Source organism: Cephus cinctus, unplaced genomic scaffold (genome assembly GCF_000341935.2).
Source record: "Cephus cinctus unplaced genomic scaffold, Ccin1 Ccin1_scaffold0525, whole genome shotgun sequence".
Lineage (NCBI taxonomy): Eukaryota > Metazoa > Arthropoda > Insecta > Hymenoptera > Cephidae > Cephus > Cephus cinctus.
In genome coordinates this window covers 5,198-29,970 of record NW_014333186.1, presented here as the reverse complement: position 1 = coordinate 29,970, position 24,773 = coordinate 5,198, and the positions used below count along the sequence as shown (strand labels likewise).

The following is a 24,773-nucleotide window of genomic DNA, read 5'->3' as shown; positions in this document are numbered from 1 at the left end:
CGTCCCTGAGAATCCATTATCACCTAGATTTTCACTCATAAACACGATTATCGGTCGTCCGGGAGACTCGGAAACGGATAATATTGGGTAGGTCGGAATATTACCCTGATACGATATAATATTCGCATGTTACGTAGAAACACATATGTGCCCACATCCATATAATACGTACTTAATATCGATAATATGGCTATCAACGCTATTGGCACGTATCAAGTAAGTATATTCCATGGCGTGAACAGTCAATTATTCATGAGAAAAAGAACGGTCTGTTTGATCAACCCGTTGACAGGACACGTATTCTTTCCTGACATATTTATTTTTAAAGTTAGATTATTTAATTCCAAGGAAATACAGAAGCTTAAAAAAATTTGTATTCTCATCTTCTCCTCGTTAACCATATATATTATCAATTTATTATGGACGAATGTTTACCCTCATTTTATTTACTTCGTACACGTAATATGAAAAAATCCAAGCAGGAACGTCATAAGTGTCCTTATCAATGCACATGTCTTTACTGCATAATGAATGTACGAGTGCTGAATCAATTTCATATATATGTATATATACCTTTGATAATAATTTTTTTTATTTTTATAAAAAAATATCACAGATAAGAATCTAAATGAGTAATCGTATTCCTATTACGTGAACCCTCATGCTTACACATCTAGTATATTTACCTTTTGATCTTGATTATTTTTTTAAATCGGTTGAGCACCCCTGCAAGTGCGATGGGTACATAAGCACAGCAAGGGAGAAGAGTTGAACAGTGTTGAACACAGTTCGTCACGAACATCTGATACATAGACAACCCCGCTGACGTACACAGACGTCTTCGTTGCTCGACACACATGTCATTTACATGCCATCCAGGAGTTGGCAAGACTAATCGCTGGTTGGAAAGCACCCTCGACCAATCCTACCAGCCGGCAGTCTGTTTTCGCACTCAGAACTTCAGGATCTAGAGCCCTGAGGATTTTAATAAATTTTCTTAACTCGGATATATAATACATAAAACGGACAAATCTCGTGTATTTACGAACACGATAAATACACTTTTTTTTCATTTCCGTTTTTTTATTACCATCAATCAGCAATAGTTATTCATGCTTTTCTTGACTTTCCTACCAACCCCGTCTGAAAGGTGCTCATTAAATAGACTCATGAACGAATCCAGAATATGAAATCTTCTCGTGGTCAAAATAAGCATAGCGTTATGCCAACTCACACCTGGAAAGTTGCCGCTGCCGAGGATTTCCAAATTCCGTCCGTTCAAATCGAGTAAGTTTTTGCACTTTTGGAACACGTCACTGCTCCGTAAGAAAGTAGGTCCTGCTCGTTCCATCTAGATACATGCAATTCCTCGTGTTTATTCGGCATTTCATTCAGGGCTGCACGAGGCAATTTTTTTTTGTATGTTTGTCGCATGTCAGATGATCTTTATTACGTGAATTATTTATCCGTTGCACTCAAGTGTATACTTGAGCTTTGTATTATTTTTATTAACGACACGAACATTCTTTTTATTTATGAAAAATTAGTGGTTGCCATTGGCTGTTTAATTTTTATTCTTGTGAATTATCATAGATTTTTTTACAGGACGTTTCGCAGAAGATTTTCGCTTTTTCTTTATAACAAAAAAAGTTACTTACTGTATCGTATCTTTATCCATTAAAAATTTACTAATTTCTATTTTCGTATTTTCACCGAGAATCACGTTGAAATAGTGTATACTTGAGCTTTATATTATTTTTATTAACGACATGAACATTCTTTTTTTTTTTGAAAAATTAATTGTTGCCATTGGCTGTTTAATTTTTATTCTTGTGAATTATCATAGATTTTTTTACAGGACGTTTCGCAGAAGATTTTCGCTTTTTCTTTATAACAAAAAAAAGTTACTTACTGTATCGTATCTTTATCCATTAAAAATTTACTAATTTCTATTTTCGCATTTTCACCGAGAATCCCGTTGAAATAATTGCGACAATTATCTGGGCATATTCTATTTACACTTTGGTGTTCGCCACCATTAATCACGTTCTTTCATTTGTATTGAATATGAACGAGACTCGGTTATATCTCGCATACACGTATCATACAAAATATGGGTTAGTTATTATCAGGCCAAAAATTAATTCACTGTATCAACTATTAGAGATTATTCACGCACAACAAAAGAATACAGTCTTGAATTTCGTCGCTATACAACTTCGAGTACATCAAGTCCATTTGATACAGCGTTAATATTTTTTTCAGAGTATCCAAAGCCGATATATTTTTCGGGAGAAAAGATCTGTACAAAAACACCAATGTTCCATTTAATAGTAAGTGTGTATAATTAAAAAGAAAAATTTGTTCCGATTATTACTGCTAGGATAAAAATTTTCTATCAATGAATATTATCGTTCGATTTATAATTGGAATCGATGAATTTTTTATTAATAACAATACATTTTTCTGACAGTAACAATGCCTATTGTACAGCCTGGTAATTTTAATAAGACTACAGACAGTTTGTATTCGGCTCTAAAACCGATTATGGTACTGGCACAGTGCTTCGCTTTGGTACCCGTTAGTGGAGTGTATTCCAAAGATGCATCGTGCCTCAAGTAAGTTATCAATTAAGGTAGTAATCGAATAACGCTATTTTAAAGGACGTTAACCTGATTTTAGATTCAGCTGGAGAAGTCCAAGAATCCTTTACCAGTTCATATCATTAATTGGCGCTGGAATATTGTATATTTGCAGTATGCTGAGACTATCTGTAACTGGAATCACTTCGACAAAAACTAGTACGCCGTTGTAGAAGTATATTATTATAATAAAAAAAAAAATTTGTAAGTTATAACGGTAACGATACTTTTCACAACAATAATTTTTAGCGAATATTGTCTTCTTCGGAAGCACCTGTATCGCTTCGTTATTATTCCTCCGGCTTGCCAAGCATTGGCCATGCTTAAGTATGGCTTGGGAAGAAGTCGAACGTGAATTGTCATCTCGATATAGGAGAACTTCAAAAATCAGTTTGGCATTTAAATTTCGACTAATGACAGTAACCGTGATGACCTTGGCATTGTGTGAGTATTAAAAAAAAAAATTAAAATCTGTGTAAAATTTTGATTTTTTTTTATTCACTAGTCGAACATGTACTGTCCGTTTTGGCTGGGTATAAAAATGCCCTGGAATGCGCTAAATTACGTGGCGACACTAACATCGTTTCTACCTACTTTCAATCTCAATTTCCTCAGGTAAAAATGGCAATGCTAATTAAGTAATATGAACGTGGCACTAAAATTAATTAAAATCCATACAATTAGCTTTTACTCTTACCACAGGTATTTGGAGCGACCTCTTACGCTCATTGGAAAAGCATACTGGTGCAGATTGTAAATTCTCTTAGTACCTTCTCTTGGAATTTCATGGATTTATTTTTGGTACTTATGAGCTTTGCATTGGCGGATCAATTTCGCCAATTGAATAAGAGGCTGTACGAGGTTCGCGGGAAGGTAACGATGATTTATAAAATGACCCATAAGACGAATCTCTGTATAAATATATACGAGGATCTTGTTAAAAATATTTTTGCATACTTTTTTAATTCATCATACTTCGTACAATTTCTTATAATTAATTGACGCTTTCATTCCAAGGCCATGCCGGCGAAATGGTGGTCCGAAGCTAGAAGCGATTACAATAAATTGGCCAGCCTGACAAGAAGAGTCGATGGACACATATCGTATATCGTTTTGTTATCATTCGCCAGTAACTTATACTTCATTTGTATCCAGCTTCTCAATTCATTTAGGTATGTGTAAGTATCACAGGCAGATGAGCTACACTAAAAAAAATTGTCCTTATAGAAATATTTTCTGTAATTTGATATTTTTTTTTCTTCTCTCAGTCCAACGAGAGACACGATACAAACAGCCTACTTCTGGTTTTCCTTTGGATTTCTTATTGTTAGGACTGCTGCAGTGTCCTTGTATGCTGCCTCTGTACATGACGAGTCCTTATTACCAGCGCCGATCCTTTACAGCGTACCCGACAGCAGTTATTCGATTGAGGTAATAAACACTTGAATGTATAAAAATATGAAGATTTTTTAAATAAAAAAAGAAAAACACTTGTTACAGGTGGTAAGATTTTTGACGCAGGTCACTACTGACAGTATAAGTATAACCGGTATGAAATTCTTCTCGATAACGCGCAGTCTCGTTCTGACAGTAAGTAGTTTCGTAAACAGCAGATTTGCGATATTTTTGTGTAAAGAAAAAAAAAAATTGTTTAATTTTGTTTAACTCAAAATTAACGGTACGAATATTGATAGAATGTATTTTGTGATTTTTTTATACAGATTGCTGGAACAATTGTCACTTATGAATTGGTACTCGTCCAATTTAATACGGTACAACAAACTGATCCTGCCTCCATAAATTTCACCGATGCTTGCGGAGTGAAGTAAAAAGCTCGAATTTTCGTTCTGCGAGTTAAAGAGGGACAAATTGTATAAAAAGAGAGCTTTCTGTTTGCTCTACTTCAATCTGTCCTTTACTGTCAGTTACATTAGAATATTTGCAGTTTTTGAGAAACCGATGCTCTTCTATTCTGTAATTCGATTTCTCTATTCCTATTATATTTGTAATAATATTTATCACACTGTAGATTACTGTTCTTTTTAATTTTTCATAGCACTTAAGATTTAATTTAGTATTTCTTATGACTCTGTGTAGGCCGTATTGTACAGTGAGTAAGAAACGTATAATTTATAGCACGAAATCTCCACTTTTATATGTCCTGTATAACCGTTCTGTCTTCTTCATCACGCTGTATCTCTGTTAGGCGATAAAGATTTTCATTATTTTGTAGATAAATATTTTTTTATTTTCATTTTCATTTTAGTACCTAAGAAGTTATCAAGCTTGTCGATGTAGCTGATATATTAACGAGTTAACTGGGGGTTAACAATCTGAATTCGCCATTATGAATTTCCCAATTTTTAATTCAGATTCGTAATCAGCGGCCCAAAAAACTCATGTACACCGAGTTTCGTCAAAATTCACAAGAATTTATCAAAGTTATTCAATGTGTGCACATATGCGTTATTATCACTTTGCACGAAATTTGTTTGCGCCTATATGCGTCAGTACCAGTCAGCTGATTAATGGTAATTGTATATTTGTATTGCAATATCGTTTTGAATTTCAATCGAAAAGATTTCTTTGGGAATTAACTTTTTAAAAGATTCAAATCTCGCTCGTAGAATATTTTATATTCTTTTTGTTTTAGTCCTTTAAACTGGACATTCTAAACTACCGGAAACTAATGGTACACAATGGCTGTATTGGCAAAGGAAGATTATCGAAAAATTACATAACGAAATCCCAATATGTTACTCTGTTCTTTGTATTTTCATTTTATAACTTTTCAGTGCTCTAAATTCTCATAATTTCTCGAACGAAGCATCTCCATGGAAACTAAAAGGACGTTTATTCAGGATTGATAATTAAATAATCTAAACGCATTGATCTTCCTGTCAAAGTTCCTCGAATATTTATGACATGACAATTAAATGCATTATTTTTCCAAATCTATTAAGCATTTCTTCATATTCTCCTTAATCATTTATTCATAGCTACGTTGAACTGCAGTAAAACCAATTCGTAAGTAGCGATAGCACCAGCCACCTGTCAAAAGAAAATTTAACGTTTATACACTCTTATAAATCCTAAAATACATTTTCTCAATATCAACAGTACGACAAACATACGAACCGCCAACATAAAGTTTCTGGTTACCGAGAAGAAACGAAGTCCGGTCAGAGCTATGTCGTCACTGGACAGTTGCTGCTGAAGTCTCTGTGCCTATATACAATTAATACTCTTTATAGATAAATACAAGACTCAGCATACCTTAAGGACTTTCCTTACCTCCATGCAATAGGTGGATGCTGGACAATTGTAAAGAACTGGTAATGCCAGCTTTGATTGATCATTAATCCTAGCTACCAATAAAGTGACAGTCACAGTTCTCGTTACCATAAATACAAATGACCCAAAGTAGTACAGGTTACTTAGTAGACCATTGTCGGTAGGACTTTTATTAACAATAAAACAACAATAGTCTTACTCCCCTTTACTGCTCATTTGGAATAGTCTGTATAGATATATATATATACAAATATACATTGTATATGAAATATACACTCACTAGAGTCCGTTGAGTAGTTGAAGACAGATAAAATATAGGTTATTGGCAAAAGATAATAATATTATTGGTGATATATAGGTATCCACTTGTTTCACAAGTAAGCTTAAGCTCGCATAATATTCGCGAAGGGCTTGCCATTCCGATAATGTTTTATGACAACCAATAGTACTGATGAGACTTTCGTTAAGAGTCTTGTACCATTCTGCCAGACCTGTCGATATCTAATAGGATTTGACAATTTTATAAAAAATCTTTTACAATTTGTCTGTTGGGAAAGACATAAGATATTGATAATGAAAAATCATTGACGCACCAGCATAACGAATATGTCAGTAAAGTTCCATACGAACGTTGCGAATTTACTGATTATAAATAGAAATATTCCAAGAGCGATATTGTAATCCACTAAAATAATAAAAGCAGAGAATCTTTCATTACATACCTTATATCTGCAATAGTTTTAATTAGTCGTACGAAAATGGCAAATGCTCTGCTTACAGCTGCTGAGAATGAATGGGTGAGACGTTGCCGAGTAGAAGTGTAAGAAATGTTCTATTGTTGAGTTTTCAGTTTTCTCATATGTAAATCCTATTGTGTTTGTTACAATGCTGACCAGGTGTTCAATCAAAGCAAGCAGTAAAACAATTCCGGTTATTATTTTGAACTTCCAACGTAGTTTCGGATGTCCCAGCCTGTAAGTTGAATAAATGATAATTGTCAAAGCAAGGATAATAGTGAAAAGGATAATTAATAATTTGATATACCTGTTAATAAGTCTTTCCATCGCTCGCCAATCCTGTTGTAAAACCACCCAGTGTGGTGCCAGCCATAGAAAAATGACGGCACCTATTAGACTGTTCCCATAAAAAACAGCACCTGACGTAGCCGATGTAATTCCACCTATAATCGTTAGATGAAAACAATTTACAAAATTAATACTGGGTAATAGCAATAAAACCGTAATAAAGTACGCTTCGTATAGCTTAATAATATGACTCATTATTCGCTATAGATTATTCTTATCCATCAGGGCTGTCTCTTTATCTAGGAGCAGCCTGTGAAAGCGTGCGTGTACGATTAATCTATATTTTGCAAAAGTCAAATAAAAAAAGCTCATATAACAGGATGCTGATCTAAACTACAGCAAAGCACGCATCGTAATAGACTTTTATCACCTTTCAATTCAAAAGCTTCAGCTTTCAGAGTCTTCAGCATGTGCATTATCGAAAACCCTGCCATTACGGCAATAGAGATGATCACTATCAAGGAGTAGATGGTGCGAGCCGATCTCCTTGAATATGCCAAATTCTTTGGCGAAGGGGAACTTATTCCCATGACCGGAAACAGCCCGAAGACTTGAGCTATTATCAGAATAGGTCCTATGGCACAATGGAAAGTCTCGTTCGGCTTAAAGAAAAAGAAAACATTTTTAAGAGACAAAGGCGAATTCGTAAAATAAATTTTTACAATTCTTCAACTTACATTGCGGTCGATAGGATCAGCAGGATTTTCGAGGGCAGCCCGTAAGAATGATCTTGATTTTGATGCAGCACGTGGACCAGATCGATTCAAAGCATGAAGTCGAATTCTTCCAAGACAATTTCTGGTCTCTTGCGACGTCATTAATGGCCAAACTTTTCTTGACGTTACTTTACCTATTTTCATACCATCCACCTCAAACCCCTCCTTCATTTTCACTGTCATCATAGTCGCCAAAGTGATGTTTGGTCGAATTAAAAACGTCCCGTACGAATTTTACTCTCTCCTAACGAATTAAATGTATTAGATGACAATTTTTCTCATTACTACCAACGTCATATGACTTTTCGTCCCAAATCCTCAGAGTTCAAATCCCAAGGAACTACCTACGTCCACGTAGTCCTCTTCCTTTCTATTATACTTACTTCAATAATTCACTTATTTATTATTTCCCACCAGGCTCATCGTACAAACTTCGCGGTAGAAGAATGATCTCAGAACGGAACCTGGTGCCAAAGAGAAAGAAAAAAAAAAAAGAAAAACAACGCCCAAGAGCTAATGAATATTTTATCAAGCGCAGAGCATAGCCAGTTCGGATTCTCATATTAATTATCGATTTACGACATATTTACGTCACGTTACTTGAAACTGACGGATGGTTTCAATTTTTTGTATTTCTTTCCCATCCACAAATCTAGTATACTAATGAATTACGATATTCCTTACGTGAGAAAAAATTCACACTATTTTCAGAACATACCCCATTTTTATGTTTGACAAGACTTATAAATTCCTTATTCTATTATACCACTGACAACGAATCACTGTTATGACTATATATACCTCTATTATTCGGACAATGTGTTTCTCTTGGAAATTTAATGACACTACTATGCCAAGCGATCAGGATTGGTGTAACTAGTATAACGCAATAAGGCTGATATCGTAGCAAATTGAAGTTTCATACTAACCACTGTAGTGCCGCCGTTAAATATAAATACAGATTGCATGTGTGATTAGATAGAACTCGTCACTTATACGCACGCTTCTCTCCAAATCACACGTAGGATAGATTATTATTTACAATTAAGGAAGAAAATTAACATAACAATCTGTTTCTTTATAATTAACACGTTCTTAAGATTCCTCAAGTACAGCTACGTATACCTAGTGCGATTTTATTATATACTGTATTCTGTATTAGTGAATACATTTTCTGATTTTCAAACAGACTAAAGTATCTAGATTGAACGAGCGTTATTTCTACCATAAAATATGCATCGGCATTGTCAGACGCCTAACACGTCGATTAGAAATTGTAGTGAAAAACATGTTATTGGACTCGGTAAACTAGCCACATCCGATTATTAACATGAAAATTTGCGTGCCGATTGACTTTCTGTCAGTTCAAAAATTGTTTTCAGATACATACGAATAGCGACAAACCTACCAATAATTAGGACAAAGAATTAAATAGGCGCTAATCCTTTATATTATTCATGCGGATCATAAAAGTCCAAAACAGTCGATCGATTGCGATGGATCGATTTTATTCCTTTTTTTACTTTCAGTACACTGGCACTTTCCATCGAATTAAATAACTAAGGATAAATAACAGTACCACTACCACATAGCCCTTTGTACTCCTGACAATAAATTGTGGTCTGCCAGGTCACGAAATACTATTCTTGATAATCGCCATCTGTATACAACACCACGAGGACGAGATGTCAGGGCGCACCGAAATGTGATCCTGCAGGGTGCGGAATTCCTTGGAAAGTTTTCATCCATTTCCTTGCTTGCAATTTCCTGCACAATGCACAAGATGATTAACATAGGATATCACTGTTACTTCAGTTATCCGAATGACATTCTTTTTAACGTACTCTTATCTCTGGTGGAAGAACGTTGTTCCTTTTGAGGGCAAGTACGCGTACCCGGTCGGTACAATGTTCCTGAACGCATTTACGACGTTTCACATCGCGAATCATTTTCCAATCAGCCCATTTGTTTCGCACTTGTTGAAACTGCAAAATATTTTTATTATAATACATATCTTTTGTATATAATTACGAAAATTGTATTGTTTGTATATTTAGTTTACAGCTACTGGAGCAAATAGAAATTTAAAGGTTATATTATGGTATTGGGTATAGCAATATATCTACAGGATAAAATATTTTAATTTATAATTTGACAATATTAAATATTTACTTTATATACTTTTCTTTGGTACTTACGCCATATCCTGCAAGATCTGGGCTTCTCCATATAAATTTTGTGAGCGACGAGACGCCCTGACCAAGCGCCGCCATCTTTCGCTGTGTACTGGCTGTCTGCTTCAAAATATTTATAGAGAATCTACTGTCACAGAAGTTTAAGCCAGTTAGTTGCATAAGTGATAAATTATGGTCAAAGACAAGTTACCGTAATGGGAAACGATTTTGGGATTATTTAAGAATAAAATAAAATGATCAGTTCTCAGTTCTCTTTATTCATCGCAGACCTCGTGTCTCAACCTTTATTTATATGTATATACAGAAAACTGTTAAAAACCGTTCTCTTCCCAGACAGAACCGCGGTCTAAGACATCGGGCATGCCGTATTAAAAAGGAAGTAACATATTGATCAGAATGTTGGCGCAGTCCGAATCTCTTTGTGGAAAATGAAATAACAGTCAGTCCTAATAAAAATCCCCTACGATAGCTTGCACAAGATCTACGTGATAAGTCTCAACATATAGTAAAGGAAAACGAAGGTTAAATCGACTACAAGATAAAGAATTGAAAAAAGTAAGATCTCGTTAAAGCGATGGAGACAAATGAAAAATTATTATCATTTATGAACTAAGTGAGCGACGATCGAAAGTATTACATAATGAAGAAAGACTGGGGTACGTATGTCTTAGAGTATCGCAGATATAGGATTTATTATTTCCGTATAATAATTAGAAAATATAATTAAGCCGAGCTAAATTATGATGTTTGTTGTTTTTGTTGTTGTTGTTGATGTACCGCGATCCAAGATAGTTTGCCATCCCGGCCAGCACAGGGCTCGTCCGTGGCCTTTCCTCCGGAATTCTTTTCGATGGAAAATCCGTCGAAATGCTCCGTGAATCGAGCAACGGGCTGGCAGAGGGCAAACTGCCTCGGCTACCATGATCCGGCGTCCACCCGGCGGCTCGTATCCGCGGAAGCTGGTTATTTCTTTTTCTGGGCCTTCTCGGCAGCCTTGGTCGTCTTGCCCGTCGCATCCTTGAAATTCACCGCCTTGATAACGCCCACGGCGACAGTCTGACGCATGTCACGAACGGCGAAACGACCCAGGGGAGGGAACTCCTGGAAAGCCTCGACGCACATGGGCTTGCTGGGCACCAGATTGACGATGGCTGCGTCACCGGACTTGATTGCCTTCGGGTTCTCCTCGGTAGTTTTGCCGGTACGACGGTCGCACTTCTCCTTGATCTCTGCGAACTTGCACGCAATGTGTGCCGTGTGGCAATCCAACACGGGCGTGTATCCGTTGCTAATCTGACCAGGGTGGTTCAGCACGATGACCTAAGCATAAAATTTAAGAATTAATATATTTTCATTATGGATATTTAAATATGTTGATATTGACGACTGACATATCACGAATTTGTAATTAAAGATACTGACCTGTGCAGTGAAGTCAGCAGCACCCTTGGGTGGATTGTTTTTGGAGTCTCCAGCGACGTATCCACGACGCAATTCCTTCACGGAGACGCTCTTGACGTTGAAACCAACATTATCTCCGGGAACAGCTTCCGTCAAGGCCTCGTGATGCATTTCGACGGACTTGACTTCAGTAGTGATTCCAGCGGGAGCGAAAGTCACCACCATAGAGGGTTTCAAGACACCAGTCTCCACACGACCAACGGGTACTGTTCCAATACCACCAATCTTGTATACGTCCTAAAATACAATGAAAATACAATAAAGACAACCGCTTATAAAGCGAAAAAAAAATTAAATTTTTCAACAACAGATCAGACGCATTCAGCCGTCAATGGATTGCACAATCCTCCGGTGGAAACCGCGAATGAATAAAACATTGTATCATCATGTTAAAATCGTTCAACTACAGCTACAATAGCCAGGGTATAGTTTCTTTTTTCTTTACCTGGAGAGGAAGACGCAGGGGCTTGTCGGTGGGCCTGGAAGGTGGAAGGATAGCGTCTAGGGCCTCAATGAGGGTTTTTCCTTCAACCTTGCCTTCCTTACGTTCCACAGTCCATCCCTTGAACCATGGCATTTTGGCGGAGGGCTCCAACATGTTGTCGCCGTTCCATCCGGAAATGGGAACGAAGGCAACAGCAGATGGGTTGTAACCAATCTTCTTGATGTATGACGATACTTCCTTCTTGATTTCCTCGTAACGAGCCTCAGAGTATGGGGGTGTGGTGAAGTCCATCTTGTTGACACCGACGATGAGCTGCTTGACACCCAGGGTGAAAGCAAGAAGTGCGTGCTCACGGGTCTGTCCGTTCTTCGAGATACCCGCCTCGAACTCTCCAGTACCAGCTGCCACAATTAGCACAGCACAATCGGCCTGACTCGTTCCCGTGATCATGTTCTTGATGAAATCTCTGTGTCCAGGAGCATCGATGATGGTCACGTAATACTTGGCCGTCTCGAATTTCCAGAGAGCAATGTCAATGGTGATACCACGTTCACGCTCGGCCTTCAATTTGTCCAAAACCCAAGCGTACTTGAAGGAACTCTTACCCATCTGAAAAGAGAAAATCATTAATTCTCAAATCTTCAAATTTTAAAATAATACAAAAATTTTTTGGTATCCATAGATGGCACTCAGACGCATACTGCCATCAACAGACCCAACGATCCTCCGGTGGAAACCGCGAATGATTAGTAATTTTATCATCATAGTACCAAATTATTTCAAAATATTTCTACAACATATAATCTAATGTTCATTCCAATTACTCCAAATTGTTAGCTTTATCATTGTTATATCACCCAAAATGTGTGCTTGTTTATTGATCCCAGGTGAATGTTATTGCAAGATGACATGATGTTATAACCCAATGTTACAGTGAATACTGTCAATATTATGTTATGCAAGATGTTAAATAAGAATAAGATCAACATCTCATCATCTAAAATCTAAATCATAGATGAGTCATTATTGATTCAATGAATTCAGGTATATTCAAATCATTGGAGCAATTGGATAAAAATGAAAAACAGAATTAGATATAAAGAATAACTGTTATGACGGTTACCTCATGAGCTTCCTTCTCGAATTTTTCAATGGTACGTTTGTCAATTCCACCGCATTTGTAGATCAAATGACCGGTGGTGGTGGACTTGCCGGAATCGACGTGTCCGATGACGACGATGTTAATATGAATCTTCTCCTTTCCCATGATGTATGCCTGTTGGTACTAGTCTGGTCAAAACTGTAAATTAAAAAAAAACATGCATATTGAAGTGGTTTTGAATAAATATGGTCATCCTCATTACGCAACATAACCTAAAAGTTTAACTATAATGAAGTCCATGCCACAAGGAAACTTTTACGAGATGAATTTTTACTCCTTTACAAGTAGCCAAAAATAATTGTTAACGTTTTCAACAAAAAAAGACCAGAATTTTCTTTGTTCAATGTCCACGTGGCAGCCGGTTAGGATTCAAGAACGTTAGCGGCAGCCATTTTGTGTTAGTCGACGCGACGTCGCCCTACAATTTTACGACGCCCGGCGTCGCCCATTTGCCCCTTCTTGATTTTAGACATTTCATTTTTTCCAACATAATCGATAAGTTGCCAATCGATTCAGAGGTCTCGCTTTTCTTCTTCAAGATGGAGAAAACCAGATAGAAAACGCAGTTGAATGATTAATCATCGAAACAAGGAAATTCAAGATGTCTTGAAAGAAGATAGGTGATCTTTCCTACGTTTTCTTTACTTTCTTTTGTAATCTCTATACGACCGTATGATTTCTGTTTTAAATCAAATTCATCGAGAGTACTGTTAATGTGTTGTAAGACTGCAAATTTTATCAATACAAAAAATGAACAATGTAAAAATCACTTTTTTTCTTAAACAAAAAATCTTATCACACTACACACACGGAAATTACGATGCTCAAAATAAAAAAACGAAGTATCTCTTGCGCCATAAATAGTATCTTCAGTAGGCACGCGATATATTCATGATTAATGAAATTAAATTCTCTCCGAGTCGTCCCCGGCACTTTTCCATGAAGCAAAATATTCACGAACCGATTTAATTATTCCCGTTTGTCATAATACATTTCTCACGATACCTCAATCGCTCACAGTGAAAACATCGCACGAGAAGAGGAAAGACTCAGACTCTCACAAATTGACAAGCAACCGCCATTACTCCTTTCGATGGAAGATCGAAAATGATAGGAAGAACAGGCAAAGAATATCTAAACTGTAGATATCACGACTTCATGATTCTTATCCTTCTTCTAAAATAATGATCATTTGCCACAAAAAAATAATCCCAAACACAAACAGAACCAATAGTGTAACCATATTGAAAGGAATTAATATCTCGGAATCGCATGCGGTCGTATAGAACAACCGGCTAAGTCTTCGACCACGCGTTCTAAGATTTTACAAAGGTTTTCACAAAGATAATGGAACCTTTTCAAAAAATGATTGGCACTCCGCGAATCTGCACGAAAACGGCTGTCGTTATTTTGTGTATATGGCGACCGATGCTTACTGCTTGCTGACGAAATTTTCGGATTATCCAAATGCGCGAAAGGCACGCACAACCACTCACCTCCAGATGCCACGACAGAAAGAGATCGTCCAAGTGAACTGACATGCGCATACGGCTTCCCGACCAAAGCCTCGAGATCAGTGGCGCCATCCTATTGATCTTAGAGCATTATGGAAATATATAAAATCAGAAAAACTTACTGTATATTACGAAATACATAAGACTAGATTGAGAAAAAATGAATATTTAATATAATTTAAACATAAACTTTACTTCGTGAATTGATCAAGAAATATTCCAGCTACAGAACGTTTACAGTCCCATGAGAAGACTTTGGGTACGAGACTACGGTTACGCAGCAACGACAGGCGTGCCGAAACTCCTGTATACATATATGTATAACAGATTGCTTTACGTGTATGTGATATTCCGATCAAGAGAACGGTTGTCCGAGATGCATTCAATTTAATATTTTGAGTTCAATGGCTTAATCTTGAATCTATCAAATCTCTTTCGAAAATAAGAGAAATTTTCTATGGCGAGGTGTCGTACTCAAATTGACAACACTTACTGTGTTATTGTTTTATTCTTCTTAGTATGTACGTTGATTTATTGTAGGATATGTCAATGCTAAAATTATTATTTCAAATTCTTCTATCAATGGTAATCGTAACGTGTAATATATATTCAGCTGCGATCCATTTACTCTTTCCACCGCATAATAACGGTTACACTGATATTCCAGGGCCGAACCAGCTACCCAACACCAATCTTCTAGCATTTATGTACAACTATTAACTAAAGTTCATCTAATTGACGAAGCTATTAAATTATTATAATGTCGTAGACTGGGTAGAATTTATGTATGAATGTCCAAGTGTTAAAAAAATAACGTCTGGTATTTCATCAGTATGGTGTTTGTCGTTAGAATGATCCTTAAATTTCTTGACATTTCTGTTATATACATTTTCTTAATTTACTCAGTAAAATTATTATTAATCGATAAATTTACTACGATTTAATGGGTTTCATTTTTATGACAAGATGGGTAGGAATCGGTTAGCAATGAACGACACGGCCCTGCGTTGCATCCAGCAACCGAGAAGCGGTCCAGTTCCCATCTGGCGGCGACAATGGCATTCCGAACTCATGAAGTCTCAGGTTTCCTTAGGTTACATGTCGGTCCTGCACGATACCAACGAAGATATCAGCTAGACAATTTAAATTGATTTGCACTTGTTGCAGCAAGCGAGCTTACGTAGACACCAGAATGACACGAGTGCCACGCATGTGCCGGAAATGTTGACTTGGCCACCTGTTACCGCAGAGTGGATCTATACAATTATTATCTGTATTTCCAAGTCATGATCGATCAGTTGACACACGGTAACAGTATTTATAGGGAAGGATCAAATTTCCATAATATTTTTGAAATACAATTTATCGTGAACAGGAACTTTATTTTCAAAATTAATGTAATACAAATACCCACTTGACGTTGATGTCATAACGTGTGACAATATATGAAAACAAAAATGATGACGCGAAATTGCTCAATGTTGTGAAATACCTTATCGAATTAAATCGTCAATACATGCAGAACACATTTTCGTAGAATAGATGACGCTGCGTTCGATGTACTCTATATACATATACTCTATATACATATACTGTATACCTAGAAACGTTGAAAAAGAAGACATTGAAAACGTGTTATTTCTTAGAGGTTAGAAATAACGAGAACTGATTGATACACGAGAATGGAAACTTTGAATGACTGCTCTGTTGGTATTTTTCGTTAGTACAATGGATCGATACAGTCAAGGATTAATAGTTGAAGGATTTCTGCTTCGTTTATGAGTGAATTCCTGAATAAATGAGGTGAATCGATGTTAACTTTTTTAAGCCTGCTATTCTCGACGTTATTCGCGAACTTCCTTGCAAAACCAGGTAATCCAATAACGGTGTTTAGATACTTTTGCACATCAACGAACTTGCTTTGATGTGTAAGTTCCTATATAACGTAAGTATATATACGTAAATAGATATATCGACTGCGCAGAGATCAGTGCCATCTATGAGGATTCTCCTGAAACTGCTAACCAAACATGTAAAACCCAAGTAAAGGAGACCCAGGTAAGAAGCGACAAAAATTTGTTTCTACCTCACAGATTGTATATAAATCAAAATATATATTTGACCCGCAGATAATTGTAAGGTATTATTCGTATAAGTTGCGAATTGACAGAATTATTCTGAATTCAATATATTAAGCGTTCGAATATTATTTTTTCGTAATAGCATGCCTCTTTCGGAAATGTAATAAAAAGGAGTAACATTCATAAGAAACCAACTCCTGTCTTGAAATGGTTGTTTTCTTCGTTCGTCAAATGTACTTATCGTCTTCTAATACTTACCGTCTATCTAATATTACCTAACGGTTCTTCGACCTAGGCTTTCCAGTCAAGGACAAGGTTACCTTAGGTCATCTTCAGCGTTGACTGATATGCACGCAATAAGCTACTAGGTAGACAGAGGGAAGCCCCATATTCAAATTATAAATCCCTTTCAAAATCGATTCATACCTCGCGTTACCAGGATAGAGGCTATATAATAATAGTGGATGCGATAAAATGTTAGCTAATTAAAAATCAATCTGTTACCTGTGTAACAGGGTATATGAAACAAATGATGTATATAGACGTTTATGGATATCAATTAAAATGTTATTATAATTTTATGATAATGCTTTATGATATATTTATCGTTATATCAGAGAGGATTATAAAGTGGGACGGAATTTGTGGAATAGACTTTCACAGTGGTGAATGTTATTAATCAGATTTTCGTCCTTCCCAAAAAAATTAATTTTTTTTTTTTTTTTAGAGGGAGGAATTATTGTTATCTCTCGTATTTTTTATATATTTGTATTATCCTTCGTATTTACAAAAAGGTCGTTCGTTAATATTCAATATTGTAATTATTAATTAATATATTGTAATTTTATTCCTGAGTGACCATTCAATAAAGTCTTATCAAGAATTAAAACCACTCCGCCGTTCGTTAACAATTATCGCTAAGAGGGAGGGCGAGACACACGAGATTTTGGGATGAATGGAAGAAAGAAAAGAAAAAAAGATAATAGCAAAGATCAAAAATTATAATGAGAATAAAATGATCCAAGAAGAATAATTATGAGAGTACCAACCGTGAATGAATTATACCAGGTGTATGCTTTTTCAAAATCAGGATTCTTTCTTGGGTACAGGCTACAGAATACCTTTTTTTTTTACTTATGTCGCCATGAGTTACACTCGTACGATAAAACTATAGTAAATTACAGGTAATGGTGGTTCATTAAAATGCTAAAGCTGAAGCTGTCGTCTTCATCGTCTTCGACTTCTAACTCTTGGCATTTTCTGTTACATTGTTTGTTTCCCTTTAATTTTCATGATATGAAAAACACAGTAGTGCATTATACCGGGATCGTTACTATAGTAAAACATACATTTTTGCCCCTTTATTTTTTTCTTCGCTTCTAGTTACGTCTTTAAGAAGTAAAGATATTCTTTTGGCAATTCCCTCTGTTTTTCCCCGCAATTTCGTTGAATGTGCGAAATTTGACATTTCGCACTGTACAGCTGCCCACGCTCTCTGCAGCGAAACTTTACAAAATGAATGGGCCACCCTCGTGTAGGGGTCGACGGGAAGACAGAAAGTTTAAACATACAGATTTTTTATCTCGTTTTTTCCTCTTTTCTTTATCTTTCAGCTTTTTTCTGCCAAAGTCTCGCCACCCGATAGGAAAATCGCGCTTCTTGCAATATCCCTTTCGTTACTTCGAATAAAGTGTTTCGAACTTTAATAGAATTTTGCGTAACTTGCAATAGAATAACTAGAAGGCGTATTCCTTCCAACATGAATAAATATCTGAATAAAATCAATGATAATTAATAATAGGGCGCTATAAGATAGATGAATTCGATAATAGGTCTCATTCGCGCAAACATTAACACGCGTTCGTCTTTCTCTCTCGCAATTCCATTTTTTCTCATGTACACCGGAACACGTAAATAAGCTCTCTGTCTATTTTTCACGCACACCCATTCGCTCCCTAGTAATTATGTAAATTCGTTTTAAAGTGTAAAAAACGTGACATATTTCGAGAAAGCGATAGTGATTTTTCATTTTTTAAAATCTTTTCTTTTCCCGTCTCACGATGCCTCCAATTCTTTGTAACGACTAAGAGGACAATTGGACGACCGTTGCGAGATAAACTGAAAAAAAAAATTAGCAATGTAATCTCGCAAGTCGGCAACTGGGGGTTTAATTACCAAAATTTTGAAGAAAAAAATTCGCGGCGCCTGGTCGAACCATGTCCCCATTCACAGCATTCTCGCAAGACTACAATTATTAAGTACGTCGATATACATATAAATACATAAACCATCCACGTCTATATATATGTATAAATTTAATTTAGTACGTAGATAATTGATTACGCAGGGGCGATCGTCCCTCTTGATGTGACTAGTGCTATATATTCAGTAGAATCGAGGTGTCTAGTATATAAACCCTGACAGGTATATAAGAGAATTCTAAATTACCATGGCAGTAGAATACAATTTTTTTTGGTACCTTAATGTAAGAGCGTAGCATCCCGAACGTTGAAATCCACTGTCGAAACCAGTGTTTTATTATTGAAAAAAAAACTTTAATTTTAATTTCTTGTTTGGCATCACGAAAAAAAAGCTGTAATAATAAATCGTTTAGAATATCCTCAACGAGACGCTACGCCATTGCCACGAGGTAGAATTGTTTACCAGATACCGATATTTAACCCTTCGTTATCCTCCATTATTATAGTCGCTTTAGTGTCTATTATAACATTTGCATGAATATCATACAAATCACGGAGGGCCTAGTGATAGCATGACTGTGAACGTTATATGGTAGTATTTAATTAATAATTGTTCGTAATGAAAAACATGGAAAATCCTATGTGGTACGATGTTATCAACCTACATGAGTTTAAGACTAGACTCGTACTAGATTAAATTTTCAAGTGTTCGATTCTCTTCTCTCCTCTGCGTCTCGTACCGTCTATAACCTCTGCCATCTGATTCGACCATTTTGCTTAGCCAGGAAGATACAAGCTAGTTTCACGTCTTTTACAATAAGGAATTCCTTCCCTACTATACACAGTACAATTTTCTTGGCCAGTTCCATTGTAGCTTTTAGGTTAAAGGATGTCCCAGATTTATTGTAGGGAATTTATCTGGATAACTGATACACCCTGTACACTTGGCGGTTTACGAGGGACGACACTGATCCTCCTTTTTTTTGAATTACCCGTGGACTCGAAATACGCCTACCGCACGTACGCTTACGCGAAACGCGATGTCAAATGGCGGTTTAAGGTTGGTCCCAAACGTGAGTGTAAATTGCGCGTGGAAAAACATACCGCCTCAAAAAACATAACCTCTCTGTACCATTAATTAATATATGTCTAACTACGTTCTACGCGTAACGTGCGCAATTTATTTCATCTGGCAGTATTTACATGACGGAGATGCCGTGACATCCCCTCGAACCTCCAACACAAGTATTTCGAAACACACTGAAATTGATTCTCGTTGTTGACGTTGATCTTCCGGCTGAAGACGAAAAAAATTCATATCACTCGTTATACTTTTATATCGTCGCCGACGGCACGTTAATAATAACGGAAGTTCATATTAAGAGTCTCTCATACATCATACCGATCAATTCTTTACCTACTATTTACAGAAGTAGTACGATCATATAATTGAGATATCTAGTGCGCGGCGTACCGTTTATTTTTTTAGTATTCTCATCACCATTTTCACTGTCACCTTTGGCTTCGTCGATGGTCGCCAGACGTTCCACTTCCGCGGATAAACTCGAGGATTCACACTCTAATTGTTCGTCAGAATCTACATCGATGGATCTATTATTAACTTGTATCTTAACGAGAGCATCCACTGGCCACTTGTTATCCTCCGTTAATATCGTCTTGCAGCCCGTGCTCTCGCATCTGTCACAAATCTCACCAGCCGCCGAAGCCTCGGCACTCTGACACCGAAAGCAAATCAGATCACCGTCATTCGTATCCGAAAAGTTACAATGAACGCACTGTATAAGTCCAGCGGAGTTACACTGTAGACAAGGCGACACGCAGTCCCCGAGTTCCTGAACGCTTGTGCTATACGACGCCCGACGTACGTCTAGCCGCTCCTCGACGAATCTCGTACACACCGAACTCTGCGGTCTGTATGAACACGTGCGTGTCTTGAGGTCACACTCGGTGCACAATAACAAATTGGATTTACTACCCGGCTGCGAGTAATAGCCATTGCAGGTTCCGTAGTAACGTCGATCCTGATTATCGTCATCGTCGTCCTCACTCTCAAAGAAGTGCTGACTGAGACTGCCAATGGATTTAGCGTCGCTCCCGCGCGATCCCGACCTTCGTTCCACTTTGGAAATTTCTTCCTGGTAGTCGTATCCACCACCGGCGCCACCGTCGCCCCCAGCTGTATCCTCCAAGTAAAGACGTATGCGCTCAGTTTTCGTTTTGCCGCGCTCCCGCGGCCTTGTTTCTCGTTAAATGATGCTCTCCCGGTTTCGCTCATTGTCCTCGATGCTGGAGGTAGAGCTCGCACCGCATATCTGCATCTCAATTTCCGCCAGACGATGCTCCACTTCCCATTGTTGTTGATTGAGCTTCACGCTCATCGCCGCGTTTTCAGTTTCCAACGATATTAGCCGCTCGCGAAGTCTTTTGATTTCGGCTAGGAGGGCCTCGTGGGTTCCCAAAAGAGGCGTGGCACCCTCGCTCATCAGTTGCGTCATACTGTTGCAGGTCATGCCTGAAAACAAAAGGTAACAGAGCTTTGAAGAATATGTGCCAATAGTTATTTGATGTGTATAAGCTAGCTCAAAAGTTAGGTTAGGTTATGCTACTCTCTAGGCCCAATAGCAGCGTTGCAATACGTACTCTCGCAAGTTAAGCGATATTCTACATCGAGTATCGTCAGCTAGTTATTTACTGTATTGATTTGAAACGTGCATCAGAGACAAAGCGAATTATAGTTGGTATCGTCGCTGCGCTATATACCAGATACATATTTCCTGATTTGGTGTGAAGTGAGGAGCAATAGGAAATTTCCCATGTGAAATAAGCGCATGGTATTCCTGTGCAGGCGAATTTCACAGTTTCAGTTGGCTCTGTCCAATTAGATAGTATTCTTCGGTGAATAGTTTGTCAGCTGGTTATAGTTGCACCAACTGACAGTTATTCCACCGTGGAAATTTCACGCTGCCCGTGTACGTACGTGAACGCAAATTATTAATTGGTTACGTGCTTGGGAAAGGTGTGTTACGTATTTTACATGGAACATAGGAGATATACGAAGTCGCTGCGACATTGGGTAGCGGCCATAAAAACAAAGCCGTCCATTATGATGGTGTCGATCGATTAAATTTTCCAGCGGCTACCCGGGGAGTCACGACCACGGGGCAACGTTAAATACTTTCTGTTATCTATTGGGGTTAACGGCCATTACGTTCTATTTTCCCAAATGGTTTGCAAGTCTCCTCGTTACGCTCACCCATATATTACCATATCGTTTCTCCGCGGTCATATTTTTATCGTTCGAGCGTATTGAGGTTAAAAACAAAAAATCATCCAATTAAATTTCGTGGTTCATAGACGCGAGACGTATCATTGGGTTCGGCCGTATGATATGACAATTTTTAAATATCCTAAAGCAATCTTACCCGATTGGGTAGACTGTCTCCCAGTAGATGCTTGTGTAGCAGCGGATTGCGGTGCTCTGGCGGTAGGATCTTCGCTACTCTGACCACTGCTGGTAGCGCTCATAGGACTGTCCATACTTCTAGTATTGTTGTTGTTGTTCGTGTTGTTATTGTTATTGCTATGACCACTCTGCTGGCCCCTTGACGTCACCGGACTGGGCGTAGGACTGAAGAGAGAATGTCCAGCCGAATAAGGATGCGCACTTCGCACGTCTATGGGCGAGATCCACATCTCTTCAAGGGGTACGCGCCCTCGGGACTCTATCAGGCCGGGTGTGCTCTGGCAGCGACCCATTGCAGCTGAAAGCCAGGAGTTAGCTGAATTCGAGTATAGCCAGGAAAACATTCTACATCTCCCTATCGGGCTATGAGCCTAACGTGGCCATCAATATCGAGCGTTGCTCGCAACAGGTCATTTGCTAAAGTATGGTATTTATCATTCTTCCCTAAATTGCGCAATGGCTTTTTCGCATTGGCTAACGTTCATCATCATGAAATTAAACTGTTCGCGAATCGGGCAGCGAGAATTTCATCGATTTACAAGTTAGTCAATGTGCTACTCTGAACTTTTCGGTGCTCAGCAATACCGACGAAAAAAATATATCTATATAAAATATATAAAAAAAATGTTTTTTCTCAAATTAAAAAATCTTACCTTTTTCCAGTGGCGCGCGCTTGTACTTCTCTAGCCTCTTCACGGCGATCGCTTCTAGACGAACTCTGGCCGCGGGATATTCCTTAAGGACGTCCCACATGTCCTTTTTACTGAGAACGAACAGATCGCTGTATCCGACCGATCGCACGCTGGCTGTTCGCCGATTACCTGCGCCGATGCAGCCAGTTATTTGTTATCGGAGTGCACCAAGCTCCCCGTCGCATCAGCTCACATTCCCTTTTTTTTTTTAATTTTATTAGTTTCTCTTTTTCGTTCCCACTCACTTTGTCCGTACTTCCCGTAACTCTCTACCACCTACGCCCACTAAAAAAATCCCATTCCGTCTGAATCATCCCTCACACGATTTCATCCGTATACTCGAGAGTTAAATAAACTCCGTTATCGTAGTGCGATTTTCGCGTAAAATTTTGTCCGCGTTCCGAAAAGGGAGAGGGAAAAAAGTACAGAAAGAAAAAAATGAGGAAATAAAAAAACTAGCTAAATCCGTGAAAACCCCGTCCTGCGATTGGGGTTCCGTGTGTTCAACCCTCCCTTCCATACCGCCCCTGGCCTTAATGCCATTCGCTATCGCGAAGTGAACATCCAACGGGATGACGTAGGCACTACGATAAATTATTCGAACGCTATTCAACAATTCGGACCAACCAACGAAAGTAGAGAACCGAATGACGAAGTGTATAAATAGTAGAAAATTTGAAAAAAAAACGCGTCAACTTTAAACCCCAAAATGAAAGTTTACGATAAAATTATGAGAAGCGAGCGAAATGTTATATAACGATTCCCAAAATCGAGTACGTTCATTTTATCGAGTTTTTTATTTTATTTGTATTTTTTTGTTTAACATTCCAAAAACTACTGTACGATGCAAAGAAATATATATATATTACTGGATGACTATTACAATGAATGACAGTGTAATATGTAACACGTGGATTCGCTTACTGGGTTTAATTTTTTATAAAGAGGTTAGAAAGCGGACTTCATCTACATACGTGGTCTCAAAATTTAATTACGCACGACTTACGCACATACGCATAGTGGTTAATATTCGTAAAGCGGACAAAGACAGAGACAACAAGAGACAAAGGGGGGTGATTCGTATAGAAAGGGTGTATTCGTTATGGCACACACTGTACGAGGAATAGGGAGTGAGCATATAATATACCATATTGTAAAATTGACGTCTTCGCAAAGTACGGAGAATCGGACGGGGACCGAGATCATATAAGGATTACGATAAGATAAGAATTATTTTGCTAAAAATATTTATACTGTGCAGAATAAGAGCGAGTGAAACGTAACGGCAGGAGGACGAAATTGAAAATGGCAAAATGAAATTTGCAATAGACATTTGAAGAAGCACTCTCGAACCATACTCGTCGGCCATGACAATTTTGCTAAAGTGCATTCTTACTTTTTCCCTTATTTCCGATTTTTCACGCTATACCGTGGATCATTAGAATTTTCGAGAGTCAACAGCGAGCATTTTTCTTGGTGCGATGGAATTGAAAATTCACGAGCGTGAAAGTTGCGTAACTATTTTTTTTAAAACGAATAACGAATAAACTGCTGGAAATTTTATGATCAAAACGGTACTTCGTTACGTACAGTAGGCGGTGATATCAATAATATATATTTCATTATAGGTGACGTATTTTACTATCTACTCTGGCGAAATGTCGAAACTACGTGTAGCGGATGAGATAGAGAAAGATAGAAGATAGAGCGTTGACATATGTATGAGAAAGAAAGGCATTACGAAATAGGTGAAAAGTACGAAAAAGAAAAGCAGTATTCGACGAAGTCGATGAGATGATCC

General features: G+C 37.7%; 6 protein-coding genes across 15 annotated transcripts in view; 1 reads left to right on the top strand and 5 right to left on the bottom strand.

The window, feature by feature from the left end:
* The first annotated feature begins 40 nt into the window (after window positions 1–40).
* On the top strand, window positions 41–4,504 carry LOC107268347 (gustatory receptor for sugar taste 64f). 3 transcript variants are annotated; one of them, XM_025085680.1, is made up of 11 exons: window positions 41–87; window positions 2,266–2,333; window positions 2,474–2,618; window positions 2,683–2,801; window positions 2,892–3,086; window positions 3,148–3,257; window positions 3,345–3,515; window positions 3,660–3,820; window positions 3,911–4,073; window positions 4,143–4,232; window positions 4,364–4,504. In XM_025085680.1, the coding sequence occupies exons 3-11, from the start codon at window positions 2,479–2,481 to the stop codon at window positions 4,469–4,471; spliced, it is 1,257 nt and encodes a 418-aa protein (XP_024941448.1). In that variant the 5' UTR covers window positions 41–87; window positions 2,266–2,333; window positions 2,474–2,478; the 3' UTR covers window positions 4,472–4,504. The 3 variants fall into 3 exon arrangements, with proteins under 3 accessions (XP_024941448.1, XP_015596524.1, XP_015596523.1); XM_015741038.2 differs by lacking the exon at window positions 41–87 and adding an exon at window positions 651–1,287 and having other exon boundaries at window positions 3,660–3,814; XM_015741037.2 differs by lacking the exon at window positions 41–87 and adding an exon at window positions 651–1,287.
* Window positions 4,505–5,401: 897 nt separating this feature from the next.
* On the bottom strand, window positions 5,402–8,656 carry LOC107268348 (gustatory receptor for sugar taste 64f). Of its 4 annotated transcripts, none has more exons than XM_025085682.1 (11): window positions 8,539–8,654; window positions 8,121–8,201; window positions 7,699–7,981; window positions 7,392–7,623; window positions 6,981–7,116; window positions 6,715–6,908; window positions 6,530–6,621; window positions 6,217–6,437; window positions 5,937–6,102; window positions 5,781–5,870; window positions 5,402–5,693 (listed from the first exon to the last, which is right to left on the bottom strand). In XM_025085682.1, exons 3-11 carry the CDS (start codon window positions 7,921–7,923, stop codon window positions 5,628–5,630), a joined length of 1,422 nt encoding a protein of 473 aa, XP_024941450.1. In that variant the 5' UTR covers window positions 7,924–7,981; window positions 8,121–8,201; window positions 8,539–8,654; the 3' UTR covers window positions 5,402–5,627. The 4 variants fall into 4 exon arrangements, with proteins under 4 accessions (XP_024941450.1, XP_024941451.1, XP_015596525.1 ...); XM_025085683.1 differs by having other exon boundaries at window positions 5,620–5,693; window positions 5,805–5,870; XM_015741039.2 differs by having other exon boundaries at window positions 5,688–5,870.
* Window positions 8,657–9,210: 554 nt separating this feature from the next.
* On the bottom strand, window positions 9,211–10,182 carry LOC107268350 (28S ribosomal protein S14, mitochondrial). Its single transcript, XM_015741043.2, has 3 exons — window positions 9,936–10,182; window positions 9,582–9,722; window positions 9,211–9,504 (listed from the first exon to the last, which is right to left on the bottom strand). Exons 1-3 carry the CDS (start codon window positions 10,089–10,091, stop codon window positions 9,319–9,321), a joined length of 483 nt encoding a protein of 160 aa, XP_015596529.1. The 5' UTR covers window positions 10,092–10,182; the 3' UTR covers window positions 9,211–9,318.
* Window positions 10,183–10,599: 417 nt separating this feature from the next.
* On the bottom strand, window positions 10,600–14,567 carry LOC107268349 (elongation factor 1-alpha). 2 transcript variants are annotated; one of them, XM_015741041.2, is made up of 5 exons: window positions 14,437–14,567; window positions 12,962–13,138; window positions 11,839–12,447; window positions 11,355–11,630; window positions 10,600–11,252 (listed from the first exon to the last, which is right to left on the bottom strand). In XM_015741041.2, exons 2-5 carry the CDS (start codon window positions 13,103–13,105, stop codon window positions 10,896–10,898), a joined length of 1,386 nt encoding a protein of 461 aa, XP_015596527.1. In that variant the 5' UTR covers window positions 13,106–13,138; window positions 14,437–14,567; the 3' UTR covers window positions 10,600–10,895. The 2 variants fall into 2 exon arrangements, with proteins under 2 accessions (XP_015596527.1, XP_015596528.1); XM_015741042.2 differs by having other exon boundaries at window positions 14,497–14,567.
* A 2,710-nt stretch (window positions 14,568–17,277) lies between these two features.
* LOC107268344 lies at window positions 17,278–21,063 on the bottom strand (the record flags this gene model as incomplete). Its single annotated transcript, XM_015741031.2, has 1 exon — window positions 17,278–21,063. A coding segment is annotated over one exon (843 nt), but the record flags the coding sequence as incomplete, so codon positions are not given.
* The window catches only part of LOC107268346 (cyclic nucleotide-gated cation channel alpha-3), a gene marked incomplete at its 5' end in the record, with an annotated part of 6,118 nt that continues 2,372 nt past the window's right edge, over window positions 21,028–24,773 (bottom strand). The window contains 3 exon segments of one of the 4 annotated variants that reach the window (XM_015741033.2): window positions 21,028–21,329; window positions 22,240–22,578; window positions 22,934–23,101. In XM_015741033.2, the coding sequence (XP_015596519.1) occupies window positions 21,064–21,329; window positions 22,240–22,578; window positions 22,934–23,101 (773 nt within the window). 4 annotated transcript variants of the gene reach the window in all.